Source organism: Phocoena sinus, chromosome 5 (assembly GCF_008692025.1).
Source record: "Phocoena sinus isolate mPhoSin1 chromosome 5, mPhoSin1.pri, whole genome shotgun sequence".
NCBI lineage: Eukaryota > Metazoa > Chordata > Mammalia > Artiodactyla > Phocoenidae > Phocoena > Phocoena sinus.
This window is the reverse complement of record NC_045767.1, coordinates 75989314-76016252: the sequence shown is the minus strand read 5'-3', so window position 1 is coordinate 76016252 and position 26939 is coordinate 75989314. Positions and strand designations below refer to the sequence as shown.

The 26939-nt window shown below is 40.8% G+C and overlaps 1 protein-coding gene across 4 annotated transcripts; it reads right to left on the bottom strand.

Annotated features, from left to right (window-relative positions):
• Window positions 1-321: 321 nt before the first annotated feature.
• Window positions 322-26391, bottom strand: TMEM165 (transmembrane protein 165). 4 transcript variants are annotated; one of them, XM_032632907.1, is made up of 7 exons: window positions 25932-26070; window positions 23977-25053; window positions 14719-14944; window positions 6728-6903; window positions 5991-6173; window positions 2128-2233; window positions 322-1394 (listed from the first exon to the last, which is right to left on the bottom strand). In XM_032632907.1, exons 2-7 carry the CDS (start codon window positions 24085-24087, stop codon window positions 1318-1320), a joined length of 879 nt encoding a protein of 292 aa, XP_032488798.1. In that variant the 5' UTR covers window positions 24088-25053; window positions 25932-26070; the 3' UTR covers window positions 322-1317. The 4 variants fall into 4 exon arrangements, with proteins under 4 accessions (XP_032488798.1, XP_032488795.1, XP_032488797.1 ...); XM_032632904.1 differs by lacking the exon at window positions 23977-25053 and having other exon boundaries at window positions 322-790; window positions 25932-26391; XM_032632906.1 differs by lacking the exon at window positions 23977-25053 and having other exon boundaries at window positions 25932-26389.
• Between the last annotated feature and the right edge of the window lie 548 nt (window positions 26392-26939).

Here is a 26939-nt window from a genome sequence, read left to right as displayed (position 1 = left end):
TGAAGTTGATAACATGAGGTGCCCTTCACCATAATCGGTGATTATGGTCTCTAGAAGTAAACTGTCTGGCTTGACTCCCTGCTCTATCATGTAACCATGTTAACCCTGGATGAGTTAACCCTTTTTTTTTTTTTTTTTTAACTTTTTATTAGTAGCTACTCCCTCACAGAACTGTGTGTGTGAAGGTTAAGACAGTGCTTTAGAACAGTGCTTGGCTACTGTTTTTTATATCAGCTTTAGAAGCTGGTCTATAAATGTTAATGATTTGATAAATTAGAAAGTTATGAACTTGCATAACACACAAGGAAAAACAAGCACTGGTCATATCACTTTTTTATTTATGTTGTATCTTTGTTACATTGTTTATTCAATATAGAAAAAATATGAATACACTCACAGTATTCTCTTTTAATTTGGTAATTCCACATGGTCAAATATTGACTGACTGTTATTATATTGGGTTTCCTACCCAATTGAAAAAAAGAGGAAGAATGGACCTGGCAGACAATTCTTGTCATGTTATTAACAGTAATACATTTCCCTTGCTCTTAAAAAATACATACAAACAAAAACCCTAATTTTTTTTTTTTTTTTTTTTTTTTGCGATACACACACAGGCCTCTCGCTGTTGTGGCCTCTCCCGTTGCAGAGCGCAGGCTCAGCGGCCATGGCTCACGGGCCCAGCCGCTCCGCAGCATGTGGGATCCTCCCGGACCGGGGCACGAACCCGTGTCCCCTGCATCGGCAGGCGGACTCTCAATCACTGCGCCACCAGGGAAGCCCCAAAAACCTAATTTTGAAAAGACTTCTGATTATTCTGATAAATCACTGCTTACTGGCTCAGGAAAATGTTTTAAAAGATTGATTGATAGAAATTAATTCATTCTTTCCCCCAGGAAAAATTTTAAGGTAAACAAACGTCGTAAAACACCTCAGTTATTCAGGACAAAACTCATAGTCCTTGTAAAGGGGTCAGTGCTGAAAGAGAATCAAGTGGCAGGCCCCCTACCGAACAATGGCTCTCTATATACTACCCTCACCTCACCCCGGCCAAGAAAAGGAGACCATATTCACGTAATTAAGCTGGAGAAAAGAAAAAAATCCACACTTAGATATCAGTTGGTTTTTTTTTTTTAAAAAAATCCATTTTGCAAATAGAATCAGTGATTATTTCTCTTGGACATAATACGTCATTAAATGGGTCAAACTCACAAATCAATGCTACAAAATACAGTATTTTCCATCACTTTTAGTTATAATATACACTATGTACATAGTTCACCTATCTTAGACTAAATATAAATGAACAGTATCATGTTAAAAACCAGAATCAGGACTTATAAATAGTGCAGAAAATGCAAATGCCAAAAATACGATGCCTCCTATGATTGTCACTGTAAGAGAACAGAAAAAAGTTTAAGGCAAAATTCCTCTAAATAAGCCCTGATGGTGCCTATTATTCTTCTAATCTAGTAAACTAACATTAAAAACAAATTAGGAATACTTGAACAAATGAGAAACACTTCAACCTCATTTCCACAGCAAAATACTTAACATGCCCGACTGTGAACAGTTAAGAATCAGTTTATTTTCCAGCACTCTTTTACTGACAGAATGATTAAATTGAAACAGTGCTGACAAGCAACAATAGAACTATAACTCATCTTAAAACCCAATTATATAAAAGAGAATTTTCAGCAACTTCTGACCACCAAAGAGACTATTTATTTTTATTCCATTTTTAAGATCTATCAGCTACGTAGGAAATTTTCAGCTGAATCAGTAAATATGGTCTCCATCTATGATTGCCCATCCCGAAGACACGTTTTCAAAGCTAAGAAGTTCTCGTATTTCCACAGGGTTGTTTCACTGACTTAAAAATGTTGACAAAAAGCTACTATGAATCCAGCAATGCTTTGAGATGGTTCTGTATTTTACTAACACCTCCAAGTGAAAAACAGTCCATGTTTGCCACAGCAGAGCCAGTACGTTGGACCTCTAAGAGATTATCGTAGCAAAGACCAAGTCTGCTTCAGAAGAAACACATTCTCTTTTCTACCTCAGTGATTCTAAAAGTTAAAATAAATGGAATTTTCTTTCTAATTAAAAAAAGAAAAAAAGACTTACCAGTTCTGACAGAGATTTTTTGTGCTATCATTCTTCCTCCAATTACTGCCAGTCCAGTGCAGAGGCAATGTCCCACTGTTCCACCCACCGCTACGCCATAGGGGTCCTGGAAACATACCACTAATTTAAAACCAAGGTTGACACTGCTACCTGAGAAAGATAACTATCAAGCAATGAAAACAGAGGTCAGTAACAACAACAAAAAAAGCATAAAACAATTCTATGAATCCAGCTGTACAATTTATGAAAAGTGTCATGGCTGCTTGAAAGAATATGTTCCATTCATACCTAGGACTAGAGATAAAAGAATAAACTCAAATCAATGTGTAAGATCAAAGTAACCTAATTCAACCTTTCAGCAGTTGTTGAACTTACTTCACAGGCACTATTTAGCTCTTAAGTGACAAGTGCTAAGGAGACGTACCCTCGACACCTCTTCGCTCAGGCAGTATTTGATACTGTCTAGAAACTACGTAAGAGCGTAGCCTCACTGTACTTCCTAAGAACAGAGACCCTGCCTCTCAGTCTCCACTGGTGTCCCAGTGCTTTAGCTCAGTGTCAGGACACAGTATTCGTTCAGTAAACACCTGCCACCAAAGCAAACTGGAGGCACTCAGATCGGGAAGACCAGTGAAAGTTTTCCAGAAAAGACAGCCCTGAAGCACAAGCAGGAGCACCTGACCTGGCAGCAGGCCAGCAGCAAGAGGCAGCTGCGGAGCACTTGAGTGTTTCTAGAGAGAACCAGTGAGTCACAAGAGGAGGAGTCCCATCAAGGTAGGAGGGGGCTGGGTCACGAAGGACCCGGACAAGCTTAGAGTTTAGACTTTTTAAGACACTGGTTTTTATCTGGGGAGTGACAGACAGGTTATGCTTTAAAAGTCGAGTCTAGAGAGTGAACTGGAGGGGAAGAAGACTGAAGGCAAAGCGATCAATCGAGAGGCTACAGCAATAGCCCTGGGAAGAGAGAATGCTGGCCTGGATTGGCATAGGAGACTAGGCAGAGAAAAGCAGATGGATTCGAGAGAAACTGAGGCACTACTGATACACCTTAGTGAGAAGGGAATGACAGGAATGAAAAAAATCAGGCCTGACACTTGAGTTCCTCACCCATAATTCTCTAGATGAATTATGGCAATACCAATGTGATTTAAAAGGTAGAGTAAGCAAGGGAGAAAGGGTTTGTGGCTGCCAACAAAGGAGTTCAAAGTAGAGAAGTTCAAGAATCAGTTGAGTTCAATGGAGAAGAAGTGATGGGACTGAACATTATAACCCCAGGAGAGAATGTAGGAAAGCGCTGACGATACGATCATGAGGAAAGCAACACAAGAGCTGACAGGGGAAGAGGAGCCCAAGGGAGACTGAACAGGTGGCCAAGCAATTAGCCTCCCAAGATGACCACGGCAAGCCCCACTGGTGGCTGCAGTGAACTTAAAGCACCAAGTCAACCGGTGAGTCAGAAGCTAGAGCCCAGTGGGTTTAGTAAGCAAGGGAGTAGAGCCAACTCCTGTTCCCATCACAGCCAAGCCCTCTGAAACTGAGGGAAGTGGGGGAGGAAGGGGCTTATATTTGGAAGAGAAGCAGAATTGAGGAAGGGGTAAAACTTTTTTAGATGAGAAAAACTTGTGCATATGCTCGCAAAATTGGGCTGGAAGAAAGGCCAAGATTTAAGCTGTAAGTGGGAGCACCGGGTGCTGGAATCCAGAATACAGGTGGGAAAGGACCCACTGTGATGGGTGGCAGTGAAGAAACAATGACCTCTGCTTTCTTCTGTGAAGTGGCAGGAGGCCTGTTTGCTGGGGTGGGCAGTGTGTGTGTGGACTGGGGAAATGGAGAGAGCTGGAAACTGTCTGTGAGGAATGGAAGAGTGGGACCACATTTCCTAAATTCTGTTATAACCTCTAAAACTAATATCCCAGAAGATGGTTTCATTCTATTTGAAAGTGACACTTGAAAAATCACTGGATTTAAATAAAATTAAATGGTTCCTTTAATACAGGATTTTTCAGAGTCTTTGGTATTTTGTATACTCCATCTTCAAAACAAAAAAAAACCAGGATATATTATTTGCCAAATCTATTTGACCCTGGAAACTTTTTCCTCAATTTTTTTTTTTGCTTAGTACCCATTAACATCTCAAAGGATACTAGGATTCTGTGACATCCAAACCGAGAACACTGAATTCTACTGGGAGCAGAAATGAAGTTCAGACTAAAATGGACTGGACCTGACTACTGCATGGGTTATACAAAAAAGTTACCAAAAAAAAATTAGGAAGATTAAAGTAACAAAGATAGACAACCGCATCTGTGCTCGTGAAGAGCCCATTGCACGTGCCCGTGGTGCTGCAGCGTGGAAGGTGGCTGACGCTGAGTGCTCCCCACGGTGGGGACCCTATGTGCATCACTTTGTTTCAGCTCAGAGCCACCCTGGAAGTAGACGCTGCAGTGATGTGCTCGCATGGCCAGAGACTCAACCCCAGGCCGCAGGTGCCGCACTGCTGGCAGGGAGCAGACCCCGGGGGCTCAGGGAGTCTCGAGCCTGTCCCAAGTCGCTCGTGCCACTTAGACGACAGTATTAAGAAAAATGCAGTGATTCTGCCGTCACGACAGCTCACGTGGCAGAACCAACCGCCACAGAATGATCACTTGCTTTCAGGTCCCAATTGTGACAATCTGAATGCCAATAAAAAAGGCTGGAGACAAAGAAAAATACAGGTCAAAGCCATTAAAATGACATTTTAAAAGAAAGCTTATTTTTAAATACGGGACTCAAATGAAAAACCGAGTTCCTTTTTTTCCGCATTTTTGAGGCTGCTTTGACAAAACAGCCCATCCTCAACTATCTTAGCCCTGGCTTTCAACTCTTGTTTTATATTTTGAACTGCAGCCTATGTTGAGGAACTTGTTCTTTTATGGTAGATATTTCCTAGGAGTTAAAAATAAATTCAAATCAAGCTTGCTATCTAAAAATCTTACCATCTGATTAAAAACAATGTAATTTCATAGATATAAAAATATAAGAAACAGCATTAGTTAAGATCAAGAAGAGCTGAAAAGCAGCAGCAGCCTTCCATCCCACAACCGTCTCTTCAGGAGACCTCAATCAGTGTGAACAATAACAGACACCTCATGTAAAACTTTACTCCCCTCAAAAGAAATGAGGGTTAAACATTTTCTCAACAAACAGTTATCTTTTACAGAGTGGCATCTGACAACTATGAAGAAGATACAGCAGAAAAGCCTAGAAGGCAGACAGCCTCGGCTCTAGTCCTCATCCCTGCTACCAACTAGCTTATGTCCCTGGACAAGTCACCCGGCCTCTCTGGGCCTCAGGATCTTATCTGTAGAGCAAAGGCTAGAACGAGATAATCTCAAGTCTCTTCTGGCTTAACATCCTAGGACTGAGTAACCTGGGGCTAAGACTTAACAAGTTTTCTAAGTAACCTCTGCAACTCTCAAATTAGTTTTTTAGCACAAGGAACAGAAAAAGCCAAAGATATCTACTTTCAAGGCATTAGGTATTTATTGCCAAATTGGCCTTCAATAGTAATATACCAATTTATGTTCTCAACATAAAGTATACAAAGCAAGTTTCTGAGAAAAGAAAAAACTAAGCCAAAACAACTGCCACACCATCATTTTGGCAAAATTGAAGGGAAGAGGAGTCAAAAGAGAGTAATCTGACCGGCTGTAGAAACTGGGAGAAGGTCAGTTTTAAAGAGCAGTGGCGTAATTAGATCTAAAACAGTCTAGCATATGAAGTCATCCCTTGACCCACCCTGACTCTGTCCCGTGACCTCTGGACCAAAGTAACATTAGTTATGCTTAGTTTTAATAGAGAAGTAGTCTCCAAGTACCACTCACCTCTCTAGCTGCCAAAACAATTGTAGTTAGTTGAGAGCGATCACCCCATTCTGCTAAGAATGTTAATGTAAGAGCTTGAACAAAGATGGGTGAAATAAAATGCAGCCACTTTTTCTGAGGTATTGTCGTGCTAGTACCCGTTTCAACATCTCCTGGTCCATTTAAGAGTTTGGTTCGTTGAAACTAAATTTCAAAAAAAAAAAGACATTAATTCTAGGAACCAAGTCAATAGAGCACAAAATTACTTAATCTTTCTTTTAAACAGTGTTTAAATTCCATGGGAATATGCTCTGAGAAACTAAAGTTATGTGACCCCAAACTTCTCTTTTGAACCACTGGTCTCACATAGCAACAAATGCTATATTCTCAATTTTTCCATTTCTTCCCAATGAAATAAACAATATTAACTGATCACTCATTATCCTAGATGCTGTGGAAGGAAACAGGTAAAATTATGAACTACAGTTCCTGTTTTTCAGGAGCTTATAGTCAGTCTAATTAAGGAACTTGATTACAGGTGTTCAGTATTCATCCCCGAGTCCTTTCTCTACCACATTCACACTAACCCAGTCCTATCACAGCCAGATGTAAGAACGGAAACTAAACAAAATAAGCTACTTCTGTGTAGCCCACACACATCACAGATATGGATGACTATTGGAAAACCTCTGGATAGTGTTTACTCTTAACAGTTGAGTGCCTTTTTGGTCCAGATGTTTAACAGTGCTCTGACTTACTTCTTCATCTTTTTTCTTTAATTCTGCTTGAACTTCTTCTAGTTCCTCTTGACCTTCATCTGGACTCATCTTTAAGCCTTCCCGAAGCATTCTAATGCCAAAAATGGCAAATAATGCCGTTGAAACATAGTATGTATACACCCTGGGGATGACTGTGGTGGCATAGCCAAACAGAACTGCAAGGAAGTGCAACAGTGTATTGGTTAATCAGCACATTATACACCAACCAAAGAAACAGTTAACTTCAGAAGTCATCATTTACCACTGTTTTAAAGGGAAAATGGTTCACATTAGAAGCTCAGCTATTACATAATAACCTTAAACTCCACTTCTTTTCCTCCACCAATATCGAACCCTTAAGCTCTAGCCAATGACTCATCACAGCTTAGCAAGAAATCAGTGGTGCAGGTTGAGGTGGCAGGGCTTGCACACGTATCTCTCATGAGATGATCATCTCCTCTTCAGACACCCACCAGGGGCGGGCTCGCCACAGGTCGTGCAGGGCACAGAACTTTAGTTAGGAGGTTAACTTTGACACCCTCTACGGATCCCATGATCTAATAACCTGGAAGCTATGCCACTGCCCTATGTGATATTTCTTCATCACAAATCTTTAAATTACAAACTTCTGTAGTGAAGAATCACGACAAGATACTCATGTGGCATTATTCAAACTCTGCAACCATTTAAAAATAAGTATTTAAAAATAACTATATCTTATGAAAGAAAACTAATAATTCCATATCTATACATATACACATACATATATATCCAAACTCACATATATGTAACATAACAGACAAACTTACTCAGTACTATGCTTTCCTATCATCAAGTACAGAGACACAATTGTATAAATTATACAAAAAAACTATACTTGGAACTATCGATATATCAAGAACCTAAATCCTAACTGTGAAACACATTCACATTGGTAATATGAAGTTAGTAATTAAAAACTATGGAAGGGCCAGAGGGTATTTGCATATATATAACAAATGCAATTACTCTTTACTTCACCAGCTCTTTTTATAAAATGGGCACAACACTTACAAAACTGCCTGAACATCAAAAATATAACTGCATAGATAAAGCATTCCTTGCTTCATTATATTACAAAATGAAAAAGACTTTAAAATCATGTTTAGAAATGTAAACCTATGCTTATGTGCATATCTATATCCAAGTTACATAGGTACGTGTGTATATGTACCCGCACACACACACATAATACAGACATATATTTTCTAGTTCCGTCCACTGAAAAGGCCAAGAAGCCAAGACATCTCAATGACAATGAGCCATCTTTGCACCCAGATCTTGATTTCTAATACATTCTCCACTAAAAGTCTCCTCAGAGAAATGGCTAATTCCAGGACTGGGCAGAGCAGGTACAAGATGAGCCTGCACTATCCTGTTACACTAGAAAGTAAGGAAGAACAAAAACACATAACAGCATGTCACAAGGACACAGGAGTCAGGCTGCAGGGGCTCCTAGCCGTCACATCTGGGACAATTTAAGGAACAATATAGTTAAGTAATTAATTATAAACCACTGAAAAAAGGAGTTCATGAATTTATATTGATAATAAACATACAAACCAATGGGAGGTGGGGTGAGCTCTTTATCTTAGAGTAGCATGCCAGGGCCCACTGGTAAACGTGGATGGGGTACTGGAATTAGCCATCATTTTGCAAGCGTCGAGGTGAAGTTCAGATCATGTAAGAGTCATCAACTGATGCTAAACTATGGGGAACAGGGTATTTGTATTGTCTTAAAGTGTCTCCCTAAAGATTACATATTAATTGCAAGGGAAGAAGAAAAACAGTATACAAAGAGAAATCCTTACAGGGTGATCAAAATTAACATCATCAGTGAGGGACAAATGGACATCATGTGCTACCAGATGTGATACTCTTTTAAGAGGGACATGCATCACCTATACAGTGTTCTAGTCAAGAATACATAACCTCAACCTAGTCATGAGGAAACATCACACAAACACAAAAGGAGGAACAGCCCGTTAAAGGGGAGGGGGATGTATCTTAGAAAAATATTATAGAATACATAAGAAAAAACTACAGAAATATTTCAGATTAAAAGACTGAAAAGGACTTAATGTACCACCTGACCTAGATTAGATTCTCTACAAGAAGGAAAAAAGTGCTAGAGAGAATATTTTAGATCAACTGACAAAATTAAAATATGGATGATAGAGTAATGTATCAATGTCTATAAAGATGTGTCTATGTACTTTATTTCTCTATAGATATATAAACTGTGTGTATATGTACATATATTATATACCTAGAGATATATAAATTATGTGTGTATACACATAATTTTATTCAGATATAAAGGGGTAGGACACAAATGCTAAAGCAAATGTGGTAAAATGTTAACAACAGGTGAATCTGGATAAAAGGTATATAGGTGTTCTCATATTATTTTATTTTTGCAACTTTGTAAATTTAAAATATTTTCCATAAAAGGTTTTTAAAATTTTAAAAAGCGACGTAGCAAACCTTTTTAAATCTCCTAAATTTGGCTTTCCTTTTACCTTCAGATAATCTAAAAGAACTATTTACTGACACAATCCCATGTTTTCTGCTTTGACATCTCCACAGAGAGAAAAAAAACGATCTGGCACTATAACCTTGTTCTTCTTCCGCTGGTTGCTGTCCCTCAACTTCCTCATTTTTGGAAGTCTTTCCTCAGACACTCGAGTACCTTGGTTCTGTGAATAAGGAGAGGTTATTTCTCTTTAAGCAAGTGATTTGCATCAAGTCAGAAATCACTGATTTACAAGTAATTAAACTGAAAACACTTGGCACAAGAACATTAGTGTGAGGGGAAAAAATGGCCCAAGGATAAAACTGTGGGGAATATCAATATTTATGGTACAGTTTGTTTTTTTTTCTCAGAGGGATAAGACTATAACTCAAAGTAGGGGGCATCTTAGAAGCCAAGAGAATAAAAGGATGAGAATGCCCATGAATGTGGCCTGAGGGGCTCATTAAAATGAAAATTGAACTCTGTAATAACGAAAGCTGATTACTGAAGCCTTTAAAACACAGACTTTCCGGGGGACACGGATGAACAGTTTGTGAAAGAATCTATTTGCAGAAGTTCAACTTCCATGGGTACTTTTCCCTAAAACTTATCTGCCTGAAAACATGCTTGTAGCTGAGGAGTCGTGCGGGTTCTCCTTTCTCACGTCCCTTCTTCACAGCTGCCCTCTGCTCACTCTACAAAGATGCCTTTCACCCAGCACCTATGGTGCATTTCCCACAGTATGTAAAGATATCCTAGGGCACCAAAGAGAGGGGTCTGAAATACTGGTATCCCCAGTCAAGGCATCATAAACCAGAGATGGGGCTTTGGGTCTTCCCTGTCTTATACAAGTTTCCTATAAGGCCACGGCATTAGAAATAATGGCATTTTAGGCACCGGAAGTAACGGTCATGGACGAGAAATAGGGTATTTGGACCTCAGTAGGAATACTTTTTACTTAGAAATTGTGCTTCCTTCATCCTCCAACCAGGGGGATGCTTTTCCCTAAGGCAGAGTCTTGATACAGCAAAGAGAGCATCAGAAAAGATACTAAATCCCAGTGGCTTATTTCCCCAGGCAGCTCACACCGAGCTGGGTTCCAGGCCCAATCTGGCCAGCCAACCATTTTAGAATTAGAATTCTGAACAGCTAGTTGCCATGGGGACATATATCATGTTTATTAAATTCAAAAACCAAGTAAACGTCTTCTGACAGAAAATAAGCCTGACTTAGATGGTTCACTATGGAGCAACTGCCATGGCAATTAGGCAATGTGGTAGACATTTTCCATAAACTGAATGAGCTAAATCTGTGGCTCCAAGGCTCCAGAAAAATATATTTTAAACGTGATCTGATACAATTTTAAAGATGAAATCATTTATTGGTGAAAGTACACTGAAATTAAAAATATTTCAATTTTCTCAACCATTTCTAAATATATCCAATTAAACAGGGAATTGGGTTGGCCAGAAAGTTTGTTTGGGCTTTTCCCCAAGATGTTACAGAAAAATCCGAATGAACTTGTTGGCCAACCCAATACTTCTAAGTAAAAGACTAAACATGTATAAGAACAGTAATTTGATGAATTTCAGAAAAACACTTTTTGGTATACTCGATGGTTTCCAACTCTCTGCTTCTAACAAAATTGACAGAAGACCTTATTAAGTTGTCAGTTGGTAAATCATTTAAAATCTCCTGATGATAGACCAGTATGTGATTTTAAACATATATATAACCCAGGAGTTCAATGAACTGAGTGACGTGGCTATAACAAAATTCCTTCCTTTTTTTTTTTTTTTAGAAAGACCAGAATTGATTCTAAACCTAGCTTCATTCTAGCAATAATTATCATCCATGGACATACAAACTAATTTTAAAAGAACAGTTCTATCATCTCATTAAGAGATGCATTTCCAACTTTTAAAAAATGTTTACTTAAATTTGTGATATATTTTGCTTTGATCAACTGTATGCTAGTAACTATAACTCAATCGATAAATGTTAACATTTAGAGACTTAACAAAGGAAATTTTCACCATCTTCTAAAGTTCAATTTAAATGCATATTTTTGCTGCAGATAAATGACAGTGTGATCCATAAAAGATTTTCAAGCAAAAAACTTATCATCATTAGAGTAAAATTCTATGAGGAAAGTAAATGAAAGTAAGAATTAACGGAGGAAAAAGAACTGGCTGAGTCGGGAAGGAAATCAATGTTGACTTACAGCTGCTCCTACCTCCCCGCTGATTGCTCTCCTTCCTCTCAGGCCTTCTTCCAAATCTGCCCTGGGTTTCTCTATAGTCACTCCTCCTAAGGAACAAACTCACAAAAACTGAGAAGTTGCCTCTCTTGACGGCTTTGAATTTTAGTGAGAAATTTTGAAAACAGCCAAAGACAAGAATGCCTGATGGAGGCTGTTCAGACATCGAGCTCTCTTCAGGGTGGGACGGGGCAGGGGGAGACGCCTCTCACAGCCTCCGCACTACTGGCTGCCCATGCCTCTTCCACCACGCATGCCTGGCCACAGACCCAACACTTTTCTAGGCACACAGGTGGTTCTAAACAAGTACTTGTTGAATTAATTGGCCATTTTTGTAAATAATGTGAAAATATCCAAATAAATGGTTCAGTTGTGCCCTGGGCACAGGTGAACCATACCTAGATGCAAAGCCTCTTTATGATAAGGGGGAAGAGAACTAACTGTTACGGAACTAACCATCCTATACAACATGGTTTGCTTGCTTTCCTTCATTTAATCTTTCTTACAATTCTGTAAGGATTGTTACTATCAGTATCCTGAGTTTACAGCAGACAAAGACTCTCCAGGAGCTTAAATAACTTAGAAAGTCATAATGGAGTAAAAATATAGTTATTTCCCAATGACTTTTAAGCTTCAAACCTTTTCCCAATAAAATTTTAATTAGCAAACAGATGACAGTAAACTGTTCTCAGAGGGAGGATTGGGGGCCCATAGCCACCCTGACTGTACAGCCTCCAGCCCTCATCCACCTCCCCCTGCAGAACCTCTTACCCTGAAGAAAACCATCAGAAATCCCTGGATTCAGAGACAGACACAGCCTTTGAATCCCAGCTCCACTGCCTGTGAGCCATGAGTGCCTAATATGTCTCTGCTTTCTGTTTGTCCATCTGTAGCAGGACAAAGGGTTGTCCTGAAGCATCATGCACACAGATGGTACTCAGCAAATGGCAGCCGTGTGACCTGCTCCTGTCTGCATGACGGGCAAGCAGTAGAGGCTAGATTCAGCCCCAGGCTCAAGACGTCAGGTCTCGTGCCTTTCCTGCCCCCCACCCCCCAGCAGCTCCACGCTCCTGAACAGAACATAGAAAAAGGGCTCAGGACCCAAAGGCAAGCCAGTTTAGGAGCGAATCTGGAATGCTGACAAGAAAGAAAGAACACTGGCAAACGGAAATTTTGCAAAGGAAAGCACTGGCTCCATGCTTACAGACTGCTGAAATTCCCCCGGAACTGAACTCAGCCATCTAGGGGGAATGGGTACAGTGTGACCAGGCTGATGGGGAAAAAAATGGGGTCAACAGATTTGACCGGGGAAGCAGTGTTTAACCTATCTCGAAAGACTGTGTTTAAAATGTATAATGTCTGAAATTTCTTTTTTAATCAGTTTGCAAATGCAATATAAATTTAAATATTGTGTAACAAATGTTAAAACACTTATAAGACAAACATAAAAAAAAAAAGAATACCAACTATAACAATTCTACACAATATACCAAAAATTAGATCTTTGAAACTCCTTGAACTTACGATGAAAAGTGAGAGGGGGTATAGTTTTTCAAAATTATTTTAGAGATATACAAGGAAGAGGTTTGAAGACCACTGATACAGCCCATTCCTTCAAATAGTCCAGGTGAGAGGAGCTGTCAGTACCAGCAGCCAGAGGGAGGTGGGCCAAGGGTCAGGACGAAAGAGACCAGCCCCACTCACCGCTGAGGGAAGGGAGCTAAACCCATAGAAAAGGGGTGGGGGGGGAACGCATGGAGCCAGGTTCTGAGGAGGGAATGCGTGGAGAGAGGACAGCCTTCTACTTTATCCTCAAAGCTGGAAGTTTCAAAACTAAAATTCTCTGATATTATTCAAACTCATTCCAAACAAGTGACTTCACCATTTACAACCTGCTCCACTATTTCCTAGAATCAAAATTTGCTTTTGAAGAGAAAATTTCTGTGTGTGAAATATGAATAATGCTAATATCCAAATGTGAAAAGTAGTCAATTTTTTTATTCAATAAAATACTCATTATAGTAGGTTTAAGAAGACAAACTTTAACAAGCATCCAAGCATCCAGAAATAGAACCTGTCCTGTACTTTAAGAACTGTGTTTCAGGAGAAATCTAAGGCATGCTGAAAGAGAGGAGTGAATGACTGAGCACCCGAAATATAAGATCTCATTTTAATACAAACCGCAACCCTGTGAGGCAGCTAGATACTATCTCCAGTTTACAGATGGGGAACTGAAACTCAAAGAGGTTAAGTAACTTAACCATTAAGTCAATACACAGCAAAATAAAGACTCCAATCCAAGTCTGGCTCTAAGGGGAAAACTCGCTGTTTTCCGTCCAACTACATGGCTCAAGGTAGCTTTTGAATCAGAGACTAAACTACGTTTAATTATATAGTGTTAAATTTACTTTCTCCTGGTCTTAATTCTTTGAAAAATTGAAGCCTATATAATAGTAACTCAAATAGTAATACAAACCGGGAATCTAAGAATGTTTCATTCCCTACTGTTGGGTAAGAGGTTAAGAATAGCTTAACAGAACACAATACTCTGAACATTACCCCTCACTACTGATTACCAAATGCCCTTCAACAGAAAATACACAATTCTCTGTGGTTGCTTGTGTCCTGTTTCTAAGATATCAGATATAAATTTCTCTGGACTTAAAAAGGAAAAAGAAAAAAAAGCAAGGATAGCCATAGCAAAAGCAAGGATCAAAAAACTAGTGAATAAATGAGGAGCATGTATCTTGACTGTGAATAGCTAAAAATTTAATTTCAGGGCTTCCCTGGTGGCACAGTGGTTGAGAGTCCGCCTGCTGATGCAGGGGACACGGGTTCACGCCCCGGTCCGGGAAGGTCCCACATGCCACAGAGCGGCTAGGCCCGTGAGCCATGGCCGCTGAGCCTGCACGTCCAGAGCCTGTGCTCCGCGACGGGAGAGGCCACAGCAGTGAGAGGCCCGCGTACCGCGGGAAAAAAAAAAAACAAAAAAAAACAAATTTAATTTCAAAAGTGCAATATCGTTTTTAGGAATTTATGTACTGTAAACATTTTCTGCTTACTAAGTTCTGAAACATGAACCAAATTCCAATATAACTAGTTGAATGATTCAGTGACTTAATACCACCATGCTTTCTCTTTAATTCAATAAACTCATTAGGAGGAAAAAGCACTCACCTGATAAGCACGTCATTAGGCCCAAGGCAAGCATAGCACCAGCCAACACTGTCAAACGATTATAGCGCATTGCCATGATGGCTGCTATAAAAAATGTCTTATCACCCAGTTCAGATACAATGATAACTGATATGGCAGCCACAAATGCATGGATAAATCCCAAATTAGTTTGGGTAGCTGGATCTTCTTTATTGGTATGAACTGGAGCAGCTGGTGTAAATCCTTTCTGAAAAAAAAAAAAATACATATTTATCAGCTACTTCTTTGAAAAAAGTCATAATTTTAAATTATTTTATTTTGAATGTGAATTAAGATTGTTTTTCTGTCATGGTCATTAGACTGACTTACTGTCTAATCACTTTGAAAGCCATTAGCAATGACAGAAACCTCTGATTGATGCCTGCTACAATGGAAATCCAACTACAGGTCTACAAAACAATTAAAAAAAAAAAGAGTAGAGACCAGCTATATCCACACATCAAAATTACCTTGTTTTCTAAGTGTGAGTTGAGATTTAGTTCTTAGCTATGTCTCATTCAAATTTTTATTCATAACTTGTGTGTAAGACCCAAGGTATGCTTATCAAACATTGAACAGGAAGCTGAGAGAAATTTCATGATGAACACTTATGAGAACAAAGTAGGATCCGGAAAGCTCTCAACAGGCTAGAAGAAGAGTTGGCTCTAGCTAAGATGAGATCTAATATAGCTGGATATATGGCTGGTCCTACACTAAAAATATCCTAGGCTGAAATGTGGCCTAATAAAAAAGATAAGCCAGAGTCTCAGCTGGTGTTAAGGTCATTCTGAGTTGAAAATGTGACAAAGCTCCAAAAAGGCAGCAGGCACTTTAAGCACTTTAAAGAGTTAGTGACAAGCCCATCTTCCGTGCTGCACAGCCCTCACCCAAAGTTCTGTACTGGCTCTGAGGCAGCACATTTTAAGAAGGCACTGCCCTCTGAAGATTACTGCAGACAAAAGAGACTCTAAAGCCAGGGACTGGCAAGCAACAGCTAAGAGTAAATCCAGCTGAGAATGACTTTTACGTTTTTTAAGGGTTTGCAAAAAAAAAAGAAAAAGGGAAAGAGGGAGGGATGGAGGGAAGTAGGAAAAGAAAATTATGCAACAGAGACCTTAAGTAGCCTGCAAACACGTGGCCCAAACCTAAAATATTTATAATCTGGCCCATGACAAAAGGAAGTTTGCCAACTCAGTCTCTAAAACAATCACATAAGGGACCAGGAAGGACTGGATGCCTATGTTCCAATAATTGAGAAAGTCTAATGAAAGTCTATATGGTCCCAAGAGATAGAACTAAAAAGTTATAGGTGGCATGGCAGGTTGTAGCTTAACACACACAAAAGATTTCTACTCCACAGGAGCCCCCAGAGGCTGAAATGGACTTCTAGAGAGTGTAGCAAATTCCCCCCTCAACGTTAGAGTTCCAGAGAAGAGAACCACCACCTACAGAAAGTGTGCTCATCAGAGGTTCTCAACCAGGGCGATTTTGTCTCCCAGGGGACTTTTGGCAAAGTCCGGAGACATTTTTTTGTCACAGCTGAAGGGAAACTAATGGCATCTAGTGGGTGGAGGCGAGAAGTGCTGCTACGGACAGGACATAATGCGTAGGACAACTCCTCACAACAAAACATTATCTAATCCAAAATATCAATAGTTCCTAGGGGGAAAGACCCTGGACTAAAGGAATCACTTCTAAAGGTCTCTTCCAATTTTAATTGCCTATCTTTAATTAATTTTTAAAGCCTGTGAGTCTCTAGAAACCTGAGGGATAAAAAAGAAAAAGAAACCCAAGAATGTATGTGATTTTGGACAGAGTATAAAAAGAAGTACTTTTATTCACAAAGGCTCCAGTCAGAGATAAGAATAAAATCCTAAATTTTTAAGTGTGCATGTCATTCCTTAACACATGACATAAACTTGACTCCCAAATTCCACGGTAAAGATCAGAAAACTTTAAGCATTACTCAGACTAGACCTCTGAGCTAAAAATTGGGGAAATTTAACAATTTAGAAAATACTTGGTGTGAGGGCTAAATCAAAAGGGCAGCCTCAGAAGCTAGCTCTTGATTAAGCAAGTACCATTTTAAGGGATTTTAGCTTTCTCTCCATTATCATTTTAATTCCAACTATGCTGATCTTCTTGTCTCTTCCAATACCCTATGAGCATTAAGCATCATAAAAAATATAAGCATTTTCATTCAGCTTTCACTAATGCAACGTTTTCCTCTTGGAAATACCTTTTGAATGAAAAAGTTTCATTGCAAAATATTTAGGACCTGAAATCCAAGAAAATTTTTTAGGAATAAATATTCCTAAAACATTTATTTACAACCAATTAGCTGCAAGCTCAAACAGAAAATGTTTACTTTTAAAAACAAACAATAATGATCAAAACCACAAATTCTCATCGTTTTATAATTCGCAGCCATAAAACCGTGGCCACATTACTTAGCCTCTCTGTTCCTCTGTGAAATGATGAGAATAAAACTTGCCTTGCAAGCACAAAGCAAAAAAAAAACTACATATTCTTAAAACCTTTCTATATACAAAGCACAAGAAAAATTAACTTACAGTTTTTTTTATATATTGAGCTCATCCTGGATAGCCAAAATCAGTGTTAAACAGCCACCAACCACGGTGTGATAAGAATTTAAAACAAAAGTACCACGGTATTATGAAGATAGAAGATTTAAAAAACTTGAAGTGTTAATAAATAGGGGCAGAAAATGATCAATTACCATTCATTCATTTGTTGTCGATCAATTGCCCAAGTGATTACTGTGTACAAGGATCATCTCCTTTTTCTAATTCACCTTCAGAGTGACAGAATGTACTGGTTTAATAGGTGGGCTCTGGAATCAGACTTCCAGGGTTCATAGCCAAGGTATTACTGGTTACTGTATGACCCTGCGCCAGTAAGTTTACCTCCCTGTGACTCAAGTTACATCTCTAAGATGAGGGGTACCTATACCTTACAAGGCTGTTGTGAGGATTAAATGAATTACTACACATAAAGCCCCTAGGATGGTGCCTAATATACAGTAAGCACTCAGTTACAGTCGGTTATTATAGCACACCACAACGTGACCAGTTGAATCTTCCTAAAACTAATTTCATCATGACCTTCTTATGCCTAGAACATAAAATGCAAATACTTAATTCTGGTAACTATCAAACATGTCCCATCTAATCACATACCAATTCCCAAAGTGAACCTTGGTGAACCTCCCTAATGAAGGATGAGCCAGAGCAGCACTGTCCAACAGAAAATAATGCAAGCCACATAATGAATTTTTAAAATTTCTAAAGGGGGCTTCCCTGGTGGCACAGTGGTTAAGAATCCGCCTGCCAATGCAGGGGACATGGGTTTGATCCCTGGTCCGGGAAGATCCCACATGCCGCAGAACAGCTAAGCCCTGGCACCACAACTACTGAGCCTGTGCTCTAGAGCCCGCGAGCCACAACTACTGAGCCCGCGAGCCACAACCATTGAAGCCCATGTGCCTAGAGCCCGTGCTCTGGAACAAGAGAAGCCACCACAATGAGAAGCCCTCACAACGAAGAGTAGCCCCCGCTCACCGCAACTAGAGAAAGCCCGCGCGCAGCAACGAAGACCCAACACAGCCCAAAATAAATTAATTTTTTAAAAAATTAAAAATAAAATAAAATTTCTAGGGAATTCCCTAGCCGTCCAGTGGAGTTAGGACTCCATGCTTCCACTCCAAGGGGCACGGGTTCGATCCTGGTTGGGGAACTGGGATCCTGCAAGCTGCGCAGTGGAGTCCGAAACAGTAAAATAAAATAAAATTTCTAGTAGCCAGATATTAAAAAGTAAAAACAGATAAAATTACTTTTAATATTATTTAATTTAACCCAATATATCCAAAATACTACTCTAGGAATATTTTTCAAATGACTAATGAGATATCAGTATTTAACCCTCTTTTTTTGTTCTTACCAAATCTTCAAACACCGGTGTGTATCTACTCACTGCACACATCTCTTGCACATCTCAGTTTGGACCTGCCACATCTTTTCAAGTGCTTAAAAACTGCCACATGGCTCATGGCTGTAGTACTGGGCAGTGTGGCTCAAGAACACTTCAAGTTTTTGGGTAACACAAGCCTTCAGTCACGCAGTCCTGCTTCCCTTCCTACCTTCCTATTATTATGCCCCTATTCATCCACATTCCTCAAGCCCCAACTTATGTAGAGCCTCTTGAGCAAGCCGTACCTCAACAACTCCAGCCCCTTAAGGATCCCACTTCCCTCAAACTGCAGGCATACTGTGGGCAATGAGTCATACCAAGTACATGACTGGAACAAAGTTTGAGGTAGGAATACTCAGGGAGTTAATCGTTTTGTCCTAGAAACGCGTATAACTGTAATGTTATCATTTGTAATAATTAAGAGACATAAATAACTAAATGTCCATCCATAAGGAACTGGTTAAATAAATGGTAGCTCCATATACTGGAATATTACGGGGCTAAAAATAAGAATGTTTTATATACACTAATAAAAAAATCACTAAGACGTTTTTAAGTTGAAAAAAGTACATCTTATGTACATAGTTACTGCATGTATGTTATGGGGTGGTGAGTTAGGGAGGTATATAAAGTATATACACAGTTGCTAATGAACCGGAAATCTCAGGACACGGTAACAGTGGCCAGGGAAGGAACCAGGATGACTAGAACAGGTGTTGGCAAACTTTTACTTAAAGGGCCAAATATTTAACCTCATGGACTGTAAAGTTTCTTTGGTAATTACCCAACTCTGAGGCTACACCCTGAGATCAGCCGTAGGTAACACTTAAACGAATGGCCTGGCTCTATTCCAACAAAACTTTATTTACAAAAACAGGCAGTCAGTGGCAAACTACAGTTTGCTGACCCCAGTCAGCGGCAAACTACAGTTTGCTGACCCCTGAGCTAGAATACAAGAGGAGGTGACACACTTCTCATTCTACATTTTTCTGTACCTTTTGGATTTTTCACCATGCACATGATTAAAGACACCTACTGTGCACCACTTCAAAAATCTCTTGACCCAATCTCTTACTCCAGCTAGGGAGGACCAATTCCTTGCAGGCTGTAACTAGCTTTAGGCAGATCCAACCAGAAAGTAAGCGCGGTGCACATACTTACTCACTACACTACCCAGAAGTATACAGGAGTTAACCCCTGTGGGGCAACCTTTGACCAATGCGGAGGAATCGATTCTGAGGTTCATTACATTAGGCTCCCAGAAAGTCGCAGCAGGATTCATACTAGTCACTCGTGGAGTGGCTAACTTCAAAATGCATCAGGTACATGCATTCTCCTTCTGCCCTGGACTGACAATTTGAGAAAATACAGGCTTTATTCTGATAACAGGGAGTAAACCACCAGATGAATGGTTGGGGTAAGATAAGAAAGATAAACTGGACTGGAACCGAAAAGCCTGTATGTTTATGGACCAGCTTAGAGGCAAGCGAGAAGCCCTTTCAAGTTTCTGAGTAGAAGACACAAACGTAATTAAGGCACTGTGACTAACAGATCGGTACAGAAAGTAGAGAATATAGAGAATACAGGCCACTGGACCAATTAATTAGAAGTAGGAGGTCTGCTGCACAAGACCAATGTTGAAGACAAAATAAAGGAAAACATTCTGCACATGATGAAAAAGAAAAATTAACAGAATTTTTTAAAGGCAAAGAATCAAAGATGCTATTCATATTCTCATAAGGTACACGGGAAAGAGGTATAAAAATAAGGGGTTTGGTTTCACACATGTTCAATTTGAGGATAAAAAGCATTATCATTTGTAATAATTAAGAGACATAAATAACTAAATGTCCATCCATAAGGAACTGGTTAAATAAATGGTAGCTCCATATACTGGAATATTACGGGGCTAAAAATAAGAATGTTTTCTTATTTTTAAAAAAAATAAGAATAAGCTTTCCAAGAAGTCATCAGAAATGAAAACCTGAGTTTAGGCCAGCACAGCCTCAAGGTATGTATTTGGTTGCTGGCAACCTGAATTTATCAGCTAGTCTTGCAAAGGCAGAGATTACATTGAAAAAATGAACCTTAGACAATGTCTATATTTAAGGAAGGTGTGGAGGGGGGAGAAAAAGAGAAAACAAAATTGTCTTAGATATTTAGAGGCGCAGGCAGGAGAACACCACAGATGGTTCAAGTTAGGGGCAATCACCATTTCACTGAGCTGCTAACTAAGGGCCAGGGATTTCCATATACATTGTTTTGATACTCAAAACCTTAAAGCTGTTATCCCAGCTTAACACAAAAGGAGAAGCTGAGAACCAATAGAGTTAAACCATTTCCTCAAGTTCATACAAACCAAGATACATCAGGAGTCTTAAAAAAGTGGATAGATAATAGCGTCAAACGGGAACTGAAAAAGAGCCCTGGATTTAGCAATTAAGTAGGTTACAGGTATCCTTCAAAAATGAAATTTCAATGTAAAGACATGGGCTGATGCCAGATAACAGAAGACTAAAGCAATGTGGAAAAGCAGCTAATTCCCTAGTTAAAAATTTCATTTACAAAACTGAGGAACAGAAACTAATGCAGCCAAGTAGAGTTAAGTCATTGGCCTTTTTTTTTTCCCTCCAAACGGGAGAAACCTGTGGGCATGTGTAAGCAGATAGAAAGGAACCAAAGAAAAGGAGAGAATAAAGATACTGAAGGGAAAGTACTGGAGGTCAGAGGAGAATGGGCACATGGACAGAAAGAAATATGGAAAGGGTGATCGTTTTGTCCAATTCAGAAGAAAGGCAGAAAGTACTGGCATAGAAGCAAATATTTAGATTAGTAAAGGACAGTCACATGCAGCAGTGACTATATTTCCAATTTTGGCATTCCACTAGTCAGTTACACAGTGTTAAAGTAATGAAACACAGTGTTTTCCTTAGTACAAATACCACCCTTTCAGTATTTTAATTTGGGTCTGAAACTCAGATCATTTAATTTGATCTGAAACCCAATTTACATCCTGATAGCAGAGTCAACAACTTATAATTAGAAAACAAAACCAAAAAACGTACTGAATAAAACTCTTTAAGTTAAAATTAGTTCCAAATTGAAAAATTGTTAAAAAGCTCCCTCATTTAGAGAGTATCCTTTTATTCTTTCATTTTCTTCAGGAGATGAAAATAACAATTAACAATGAAAAAATAATTCCTATTCTAGTTCCAGGGCGCAAATGAACACAAACGTGACTGTAATGAAATTGATACAGATCCCTGCATCAGAATCATCTACACGTGATGAACTAGAGAAGATGAAGATGCTTTCTTTGGAACAAAAGCTAGAACCTGCTACCAAGAAAAAGACTGATGTCCCTGCAAAAACAAAGTCCCTCAACAAAAGTTACCACCCAAGAGGTAAGATTATTTGAAGATAAAGAAGTCATAGGAAAACGCTTAGAACTGTCTCAGAACTGTCTCCTTGCCATTACTTTATTATATGAAGTCAGAAAAACCTTTCAGAAATTGGAAAAATGTGCACAAAAATACACGTGTAACTTAAACAATGACACCATGGATAATCTTGGTTTTAAAAGACTGCATTAATATAAAGAAATAGGGCTTCCCTGGCGGCGCAGTGGTTGAGAGTCCACCTGCCGATGCAGGGAACACAGGTTCGTGCCCGGGTCCGGGAAGATCCCACATGCCGCGGAGTGGCTGGGCCCGTGCGCCATGGCCGCTGAGCCTGCGCGTCTGGAGCCTGTGCTCCGCAACGGGAGAGGCCACAACAGTGAGAGGCCCGCGTATACACACACACACACAAAAAAAGAAATAAAATTATATTTTATTATAAATTTTCATTATCACCTTTTATTTGTGGATGTTGGACTTTTTCTTCCATAAATTTTTTATTTATTTATTTTTGGCTGGGTTGGGTCTTCATTGTTGTGCGCCGGCTTCCTCTAGTTGCGGCGAGCAGGGGCTACCCTTCCTTGCAGCGTGCGGGCTTCTCATTGTGGAGCACGGGCTCTAGGCACAAAGGCTTCAGTAGTTGTGGCACACGGGCTCAGTAGATGTGGCTCACGGGCTCTAGGCGCGTGGCTTCAGCAGTTGTGGCGCACGGGCTTAGCTGCTCCGCGGCATGTGGGATCTTCCCAGACCAGGGCTCGAACCCGTGTCCCCTGCATTGACAGGCGGATTCTTAACCACTGAGCCACCAGGGAAGCCCTAGCTTGTTGTTTTTTAAATAATATTTTTATGAATGTTATTGTTAATTCATATTAGAATAATATATTTAACAATTACATTTTTCTAAATACATTTTTATTTTAATGAATCTTTAAACAGCTGTTTTTATGAATGTTACTGTTTCATAATGTATTTATAAATTTTGACATTTGAAATGTATTAAGTGTATTTAATTTCATTGATTTTTTTTTAATGAATTGCTTTGACAGCAGAACACCAACAAATAAATGCAGTAACATCATGATCGTTTCATTCTGACACAGCAATCATGAGTAAGACAAGGGTCTTCATACCCTTGGCATCAGTCTTAGCCGTAAGGAGGCTAGAATTGGGAGTTTGGACTGGATGGAGCAGGACTGCAACTTAATGAAAATGGAAGAAAGTTTAAAATATTGTGTGGAAGGCCTTGGTGTTAGAAGATAATAGACAAAAGAAATGCCAAGAAACAGTAAAGCAGAAATACAGTAAGGAGAATGTGTACGGGGTTGAGTGACAGGCTTCTGTGGCTTTATCAACAGTGCTTCACAACCAGAGCAGTCCTTCACTGGCCCTTCCAGAATACACAGCAAATTATAAATTACCTCTGTTAAATCTAGCTGATTTCCCCCAACTAAAGGGACTTAATGCTTCTTGTACTACATACTCTGCCCAAGGAAGGATAAGAAAAAAAACTGAGTATGTCACTAGAAGTAAACTGCATAAACGAAAGGATCTCAGTAATCTTGCTTTAAAGCACCCTATAAGATACAACTACAGGGCTTCCCTGGTGGCGCAGTGGTTGAAAGCCCGCCTGCCGATGCAGGGGACGCGGGTTCGTGCCCCGGTCCGGGAAGATCCCACATGCCGCGGGGCGGCTGGGCCCGTGAGCCATGGCCGCTGAGCCATGGCCGCAAGATACAACTATATTTTTATAATACATTTTATATTTGAAAGCTTACCAATACATTTTTTGCTCTCCATTTTCATAAGTCCACACTCACACAGTGGCATGAAAGCATATATTTAAACATCCTACCCTTTTAAAAGATCTGCTCCATGCAGTTGCAAAGCAAAACAGTTGAAACTTTCGGATATGCAGTGATGCTGAATCCTTGCTTACGTGGCTATTAAACTGAACTCTGGCCATATTTTACTTCTGCCAAGTGGACAAAAAAAAAAGCAAATGATACTTACATTACATAGCTTAGAAAATATGTGAAAGAAAAATCTCTTCCGATATACTATAATACCAGAGGGAAAAAGACACTTGAGCCATAACAAAAAGTTACGTGAAAATATAATTAAAACAAAATAATTAGAGTCTACTACAATACAGAAGAGAGTAAATTCCTATCTAAGAAAAACCACAGAGAATATATCAAAATAGTAAAGACAAAAATCATACTATCTTGTGCCTGTCCCTTCCCTTCACATCCCCAGTTTTAAAGACAAGCATCCTTAAGACACTTAAATATGGTCACTGGATACTGCTGCCTTTTTTTTTTTTACACGGCTATACTTCTCCTAGCTGTCTAAAAAGGTATCGATAAGCATACCTACCATTATTTGTATCTCAAAAACTACTATATGACTAAAACTTTAATGCAAGGCCTGGAAAGTTACACAACCCAAAATATTTACCACTTTAAAATAAACTTCTGATAGTGAGTTAAGTGACAGAAAGCTAAATGATGAACACTAAGAATGAATTTCATGAATCACCATTTCGGTTGAATTTCAGAAGTGGAAATGGTGAGCCGGGTCAGCTGAGCCCACGAGTGACAGGCAGGAGAGAGAAATAACTTTTTGCCCGGAAATTTTAGGGAAGTCTTCACGGAGAGGAGATATCTGCTGGTTCTTGAAGGGTGGGAAAGGTTCTGATCAGTAGGCTTCAAGCTCACTAAAGCCCTTTTATTTAGAGGCCTTTTGTTGGAGAGACTAGCAACAAGAGCACATGGCATGTCTTGGATTTGAGTACAGCATATGATTGCGCAAGGGAGTGAGGACTAAAAAGTCTAGAGAGGTTGACTGGAGCCGGATCACCAAAAAACCTGAACATCTTGCTGAAGAGGCTGGTCTAAAATCATTATGCCGGGAAACTCACTGAAGATTTCTGAGAAGGAAAACCGAATTCAATGTTTAGGAAGATTAGTCACCTGGGAACATGCTGAAGGTAGCCTGGGGTGGAAACGGGAGGGTTGAGTGCCAAATGGTCCCCTACTAGAAGACACTACAGAGGGCCTGGATTCAGGAATTCAAATTGGAAACGAGGAGAAAGCCCGGGACCCACACTGGGACTAAATTTAAAAACGCTGCTGAGATTTTGAACACTAGTGACTGATTCTATTAACATAAATTAAGATGTTAATTAATATCTACTTAGTGAAGGCCAAAATGCAGGATTCTGGTACACTTATAAATTTAGTCTTGGCATCCCACACCGCTGCAGCACTCCTTACTGTCAAAGACTGACTGTTCCTCTGCATTCCTAAGGCTACTTCCTGCAAGCCAGAGCACGTTTTTAAAAAAGTGAGTCACGCTTCGTTATCCATATACATTTGGCAAAAATCACAAGTCGTGCAAAGCTGAATTTGGTAAACAATTTGGGATAGTCTGTTTCAACAATGAAATGGCCCATGTTATTATTCTCAGAGAATACGAAAAGCCTCCCAGCTGCTCTCCGTTAAAAACTTTCTATTTGGGATGAGTATTTCCATCTCTCTAGAATACATCTGATCAACAAGACGCCCATTCCTCAGCAGCATCTTTATCCTCCCGAACTAAAGGTTTACAGTTGGACTCCCAGCTCTGCTCTCCCCTCCCCTCCCCCCATAAGGAGCCGGGCGAGGCCAGGCCCGACCCAGGAAAAGCGCACTCCTCGGTCTTCCACCCCAGGGAGCCGGGGCCGGGCTCCCCTCCCCCCGCTGGCAGCCTGCGTCAAGGGCGGCGCTCCGGCGGCGGCGAGCCTGGTACCCGGCCCGTCCTGCTCACCTCGGCCCGGGCCGGCTCGGGGCCCTGCACGGCCGCGGGCTGCTGCTGCAGCTGCTGGGCAGGCGCCGGAGGTTCCTTGTTCCGGTGGCTGAGGTCTTCGTCGGGTACGGCCCGGACCCCGGCCGGGGCCCACAGCAGCGGAAACAGCAGGAGCAGAAGCAGCCGGGGCGCAGATGCGCGGCCGCTACCCCGGGCCGCCGCCGCCATCCCGCCCTCCGAGACAGCCGCGCACGGGCGCCTCAAGAGGAAGTGCGGGCGACTGGAAGCCTCGACCCCGAGCCGTCCCCGGGCGCGTCCCCCACGCCTAGCCGCCACCTTTCAGGGAGGAGCCTGCAGCATGCGGGAAGTGGCCAGGGCGGACGTGAGGCTTAGGTCAGGCCGGCGACCGTGGCCGGTGACTCGCACTCTCCTCGCCCACGGTGGCCACACGACTCCGCGAACTGTCTCAGCGGAGCCCGGCCCAATTCCTCCGGGCTCCGCCCCTGACTGTGACGGCCTCCCATTGGCCCGGCGTCCGCCTCGGCGTCGTGACGTCCTCGGGCAGGTTGAGGTGCGACTCGCGCCCTCTTCCTATTGGACCCGGCGCTCCCGAGGTACAGGTCGCTGCGTGACCTTCCTCGCCTCGCATCCTTCTCGCGCTCCACCTGGGACCCGTTTCCCATCTGTCTGTCCACCGTCCCAGAACCGCACGGCTCTTTACTTCTTGTTCCCTCCTGAGTCTTTTGCCCTAATATCCAGTCCAGCCTGTCTCTTAGCCTTTCCTAGATGTCAAATTAGTTCGAACGCCCTGGCTACGTGGCAATTGCGGGAGCCGCCACTGCTTAGCCGGGTTCCGCACTCCTTCACCGATTCTCGGTGCCGCCTCCGACCCGGCGATCTACTGAGGACAATGGGCTTAGAGCGTCAGGATGCGATTATTTAAAACAAACCTCTGAGATGAGACTTAGGAAATAACAAGAAAAATGTCAAGCCTTGTTTTAGATGTTGTTTGTTTGCCTATAATCGCCC

Coding starts and splice junctions, on each gene's coding strand:
- TMEM165 (XM_032632904.1), bottom strand. CDS start 26,138: ATGGCGGCGGCGGCCCGGGGTAGCGGCCGCGCATCTGCGCCCCGGCTG. Junction 6,904..14,718: donor CCTAATGACGTGCTTATCAG/GTGAGTGCTTTT, acceptor ACTTCCTTGCAG/TTCTGTTTGGCTATGCCACC. Junction 6,174..6,727: donor TAAAGAAAAAAGATGAAGAA/GTAAGTCAGAGC, acceptor TTTGAAATTTAG/TTTCAACGAACCAAACTCTT.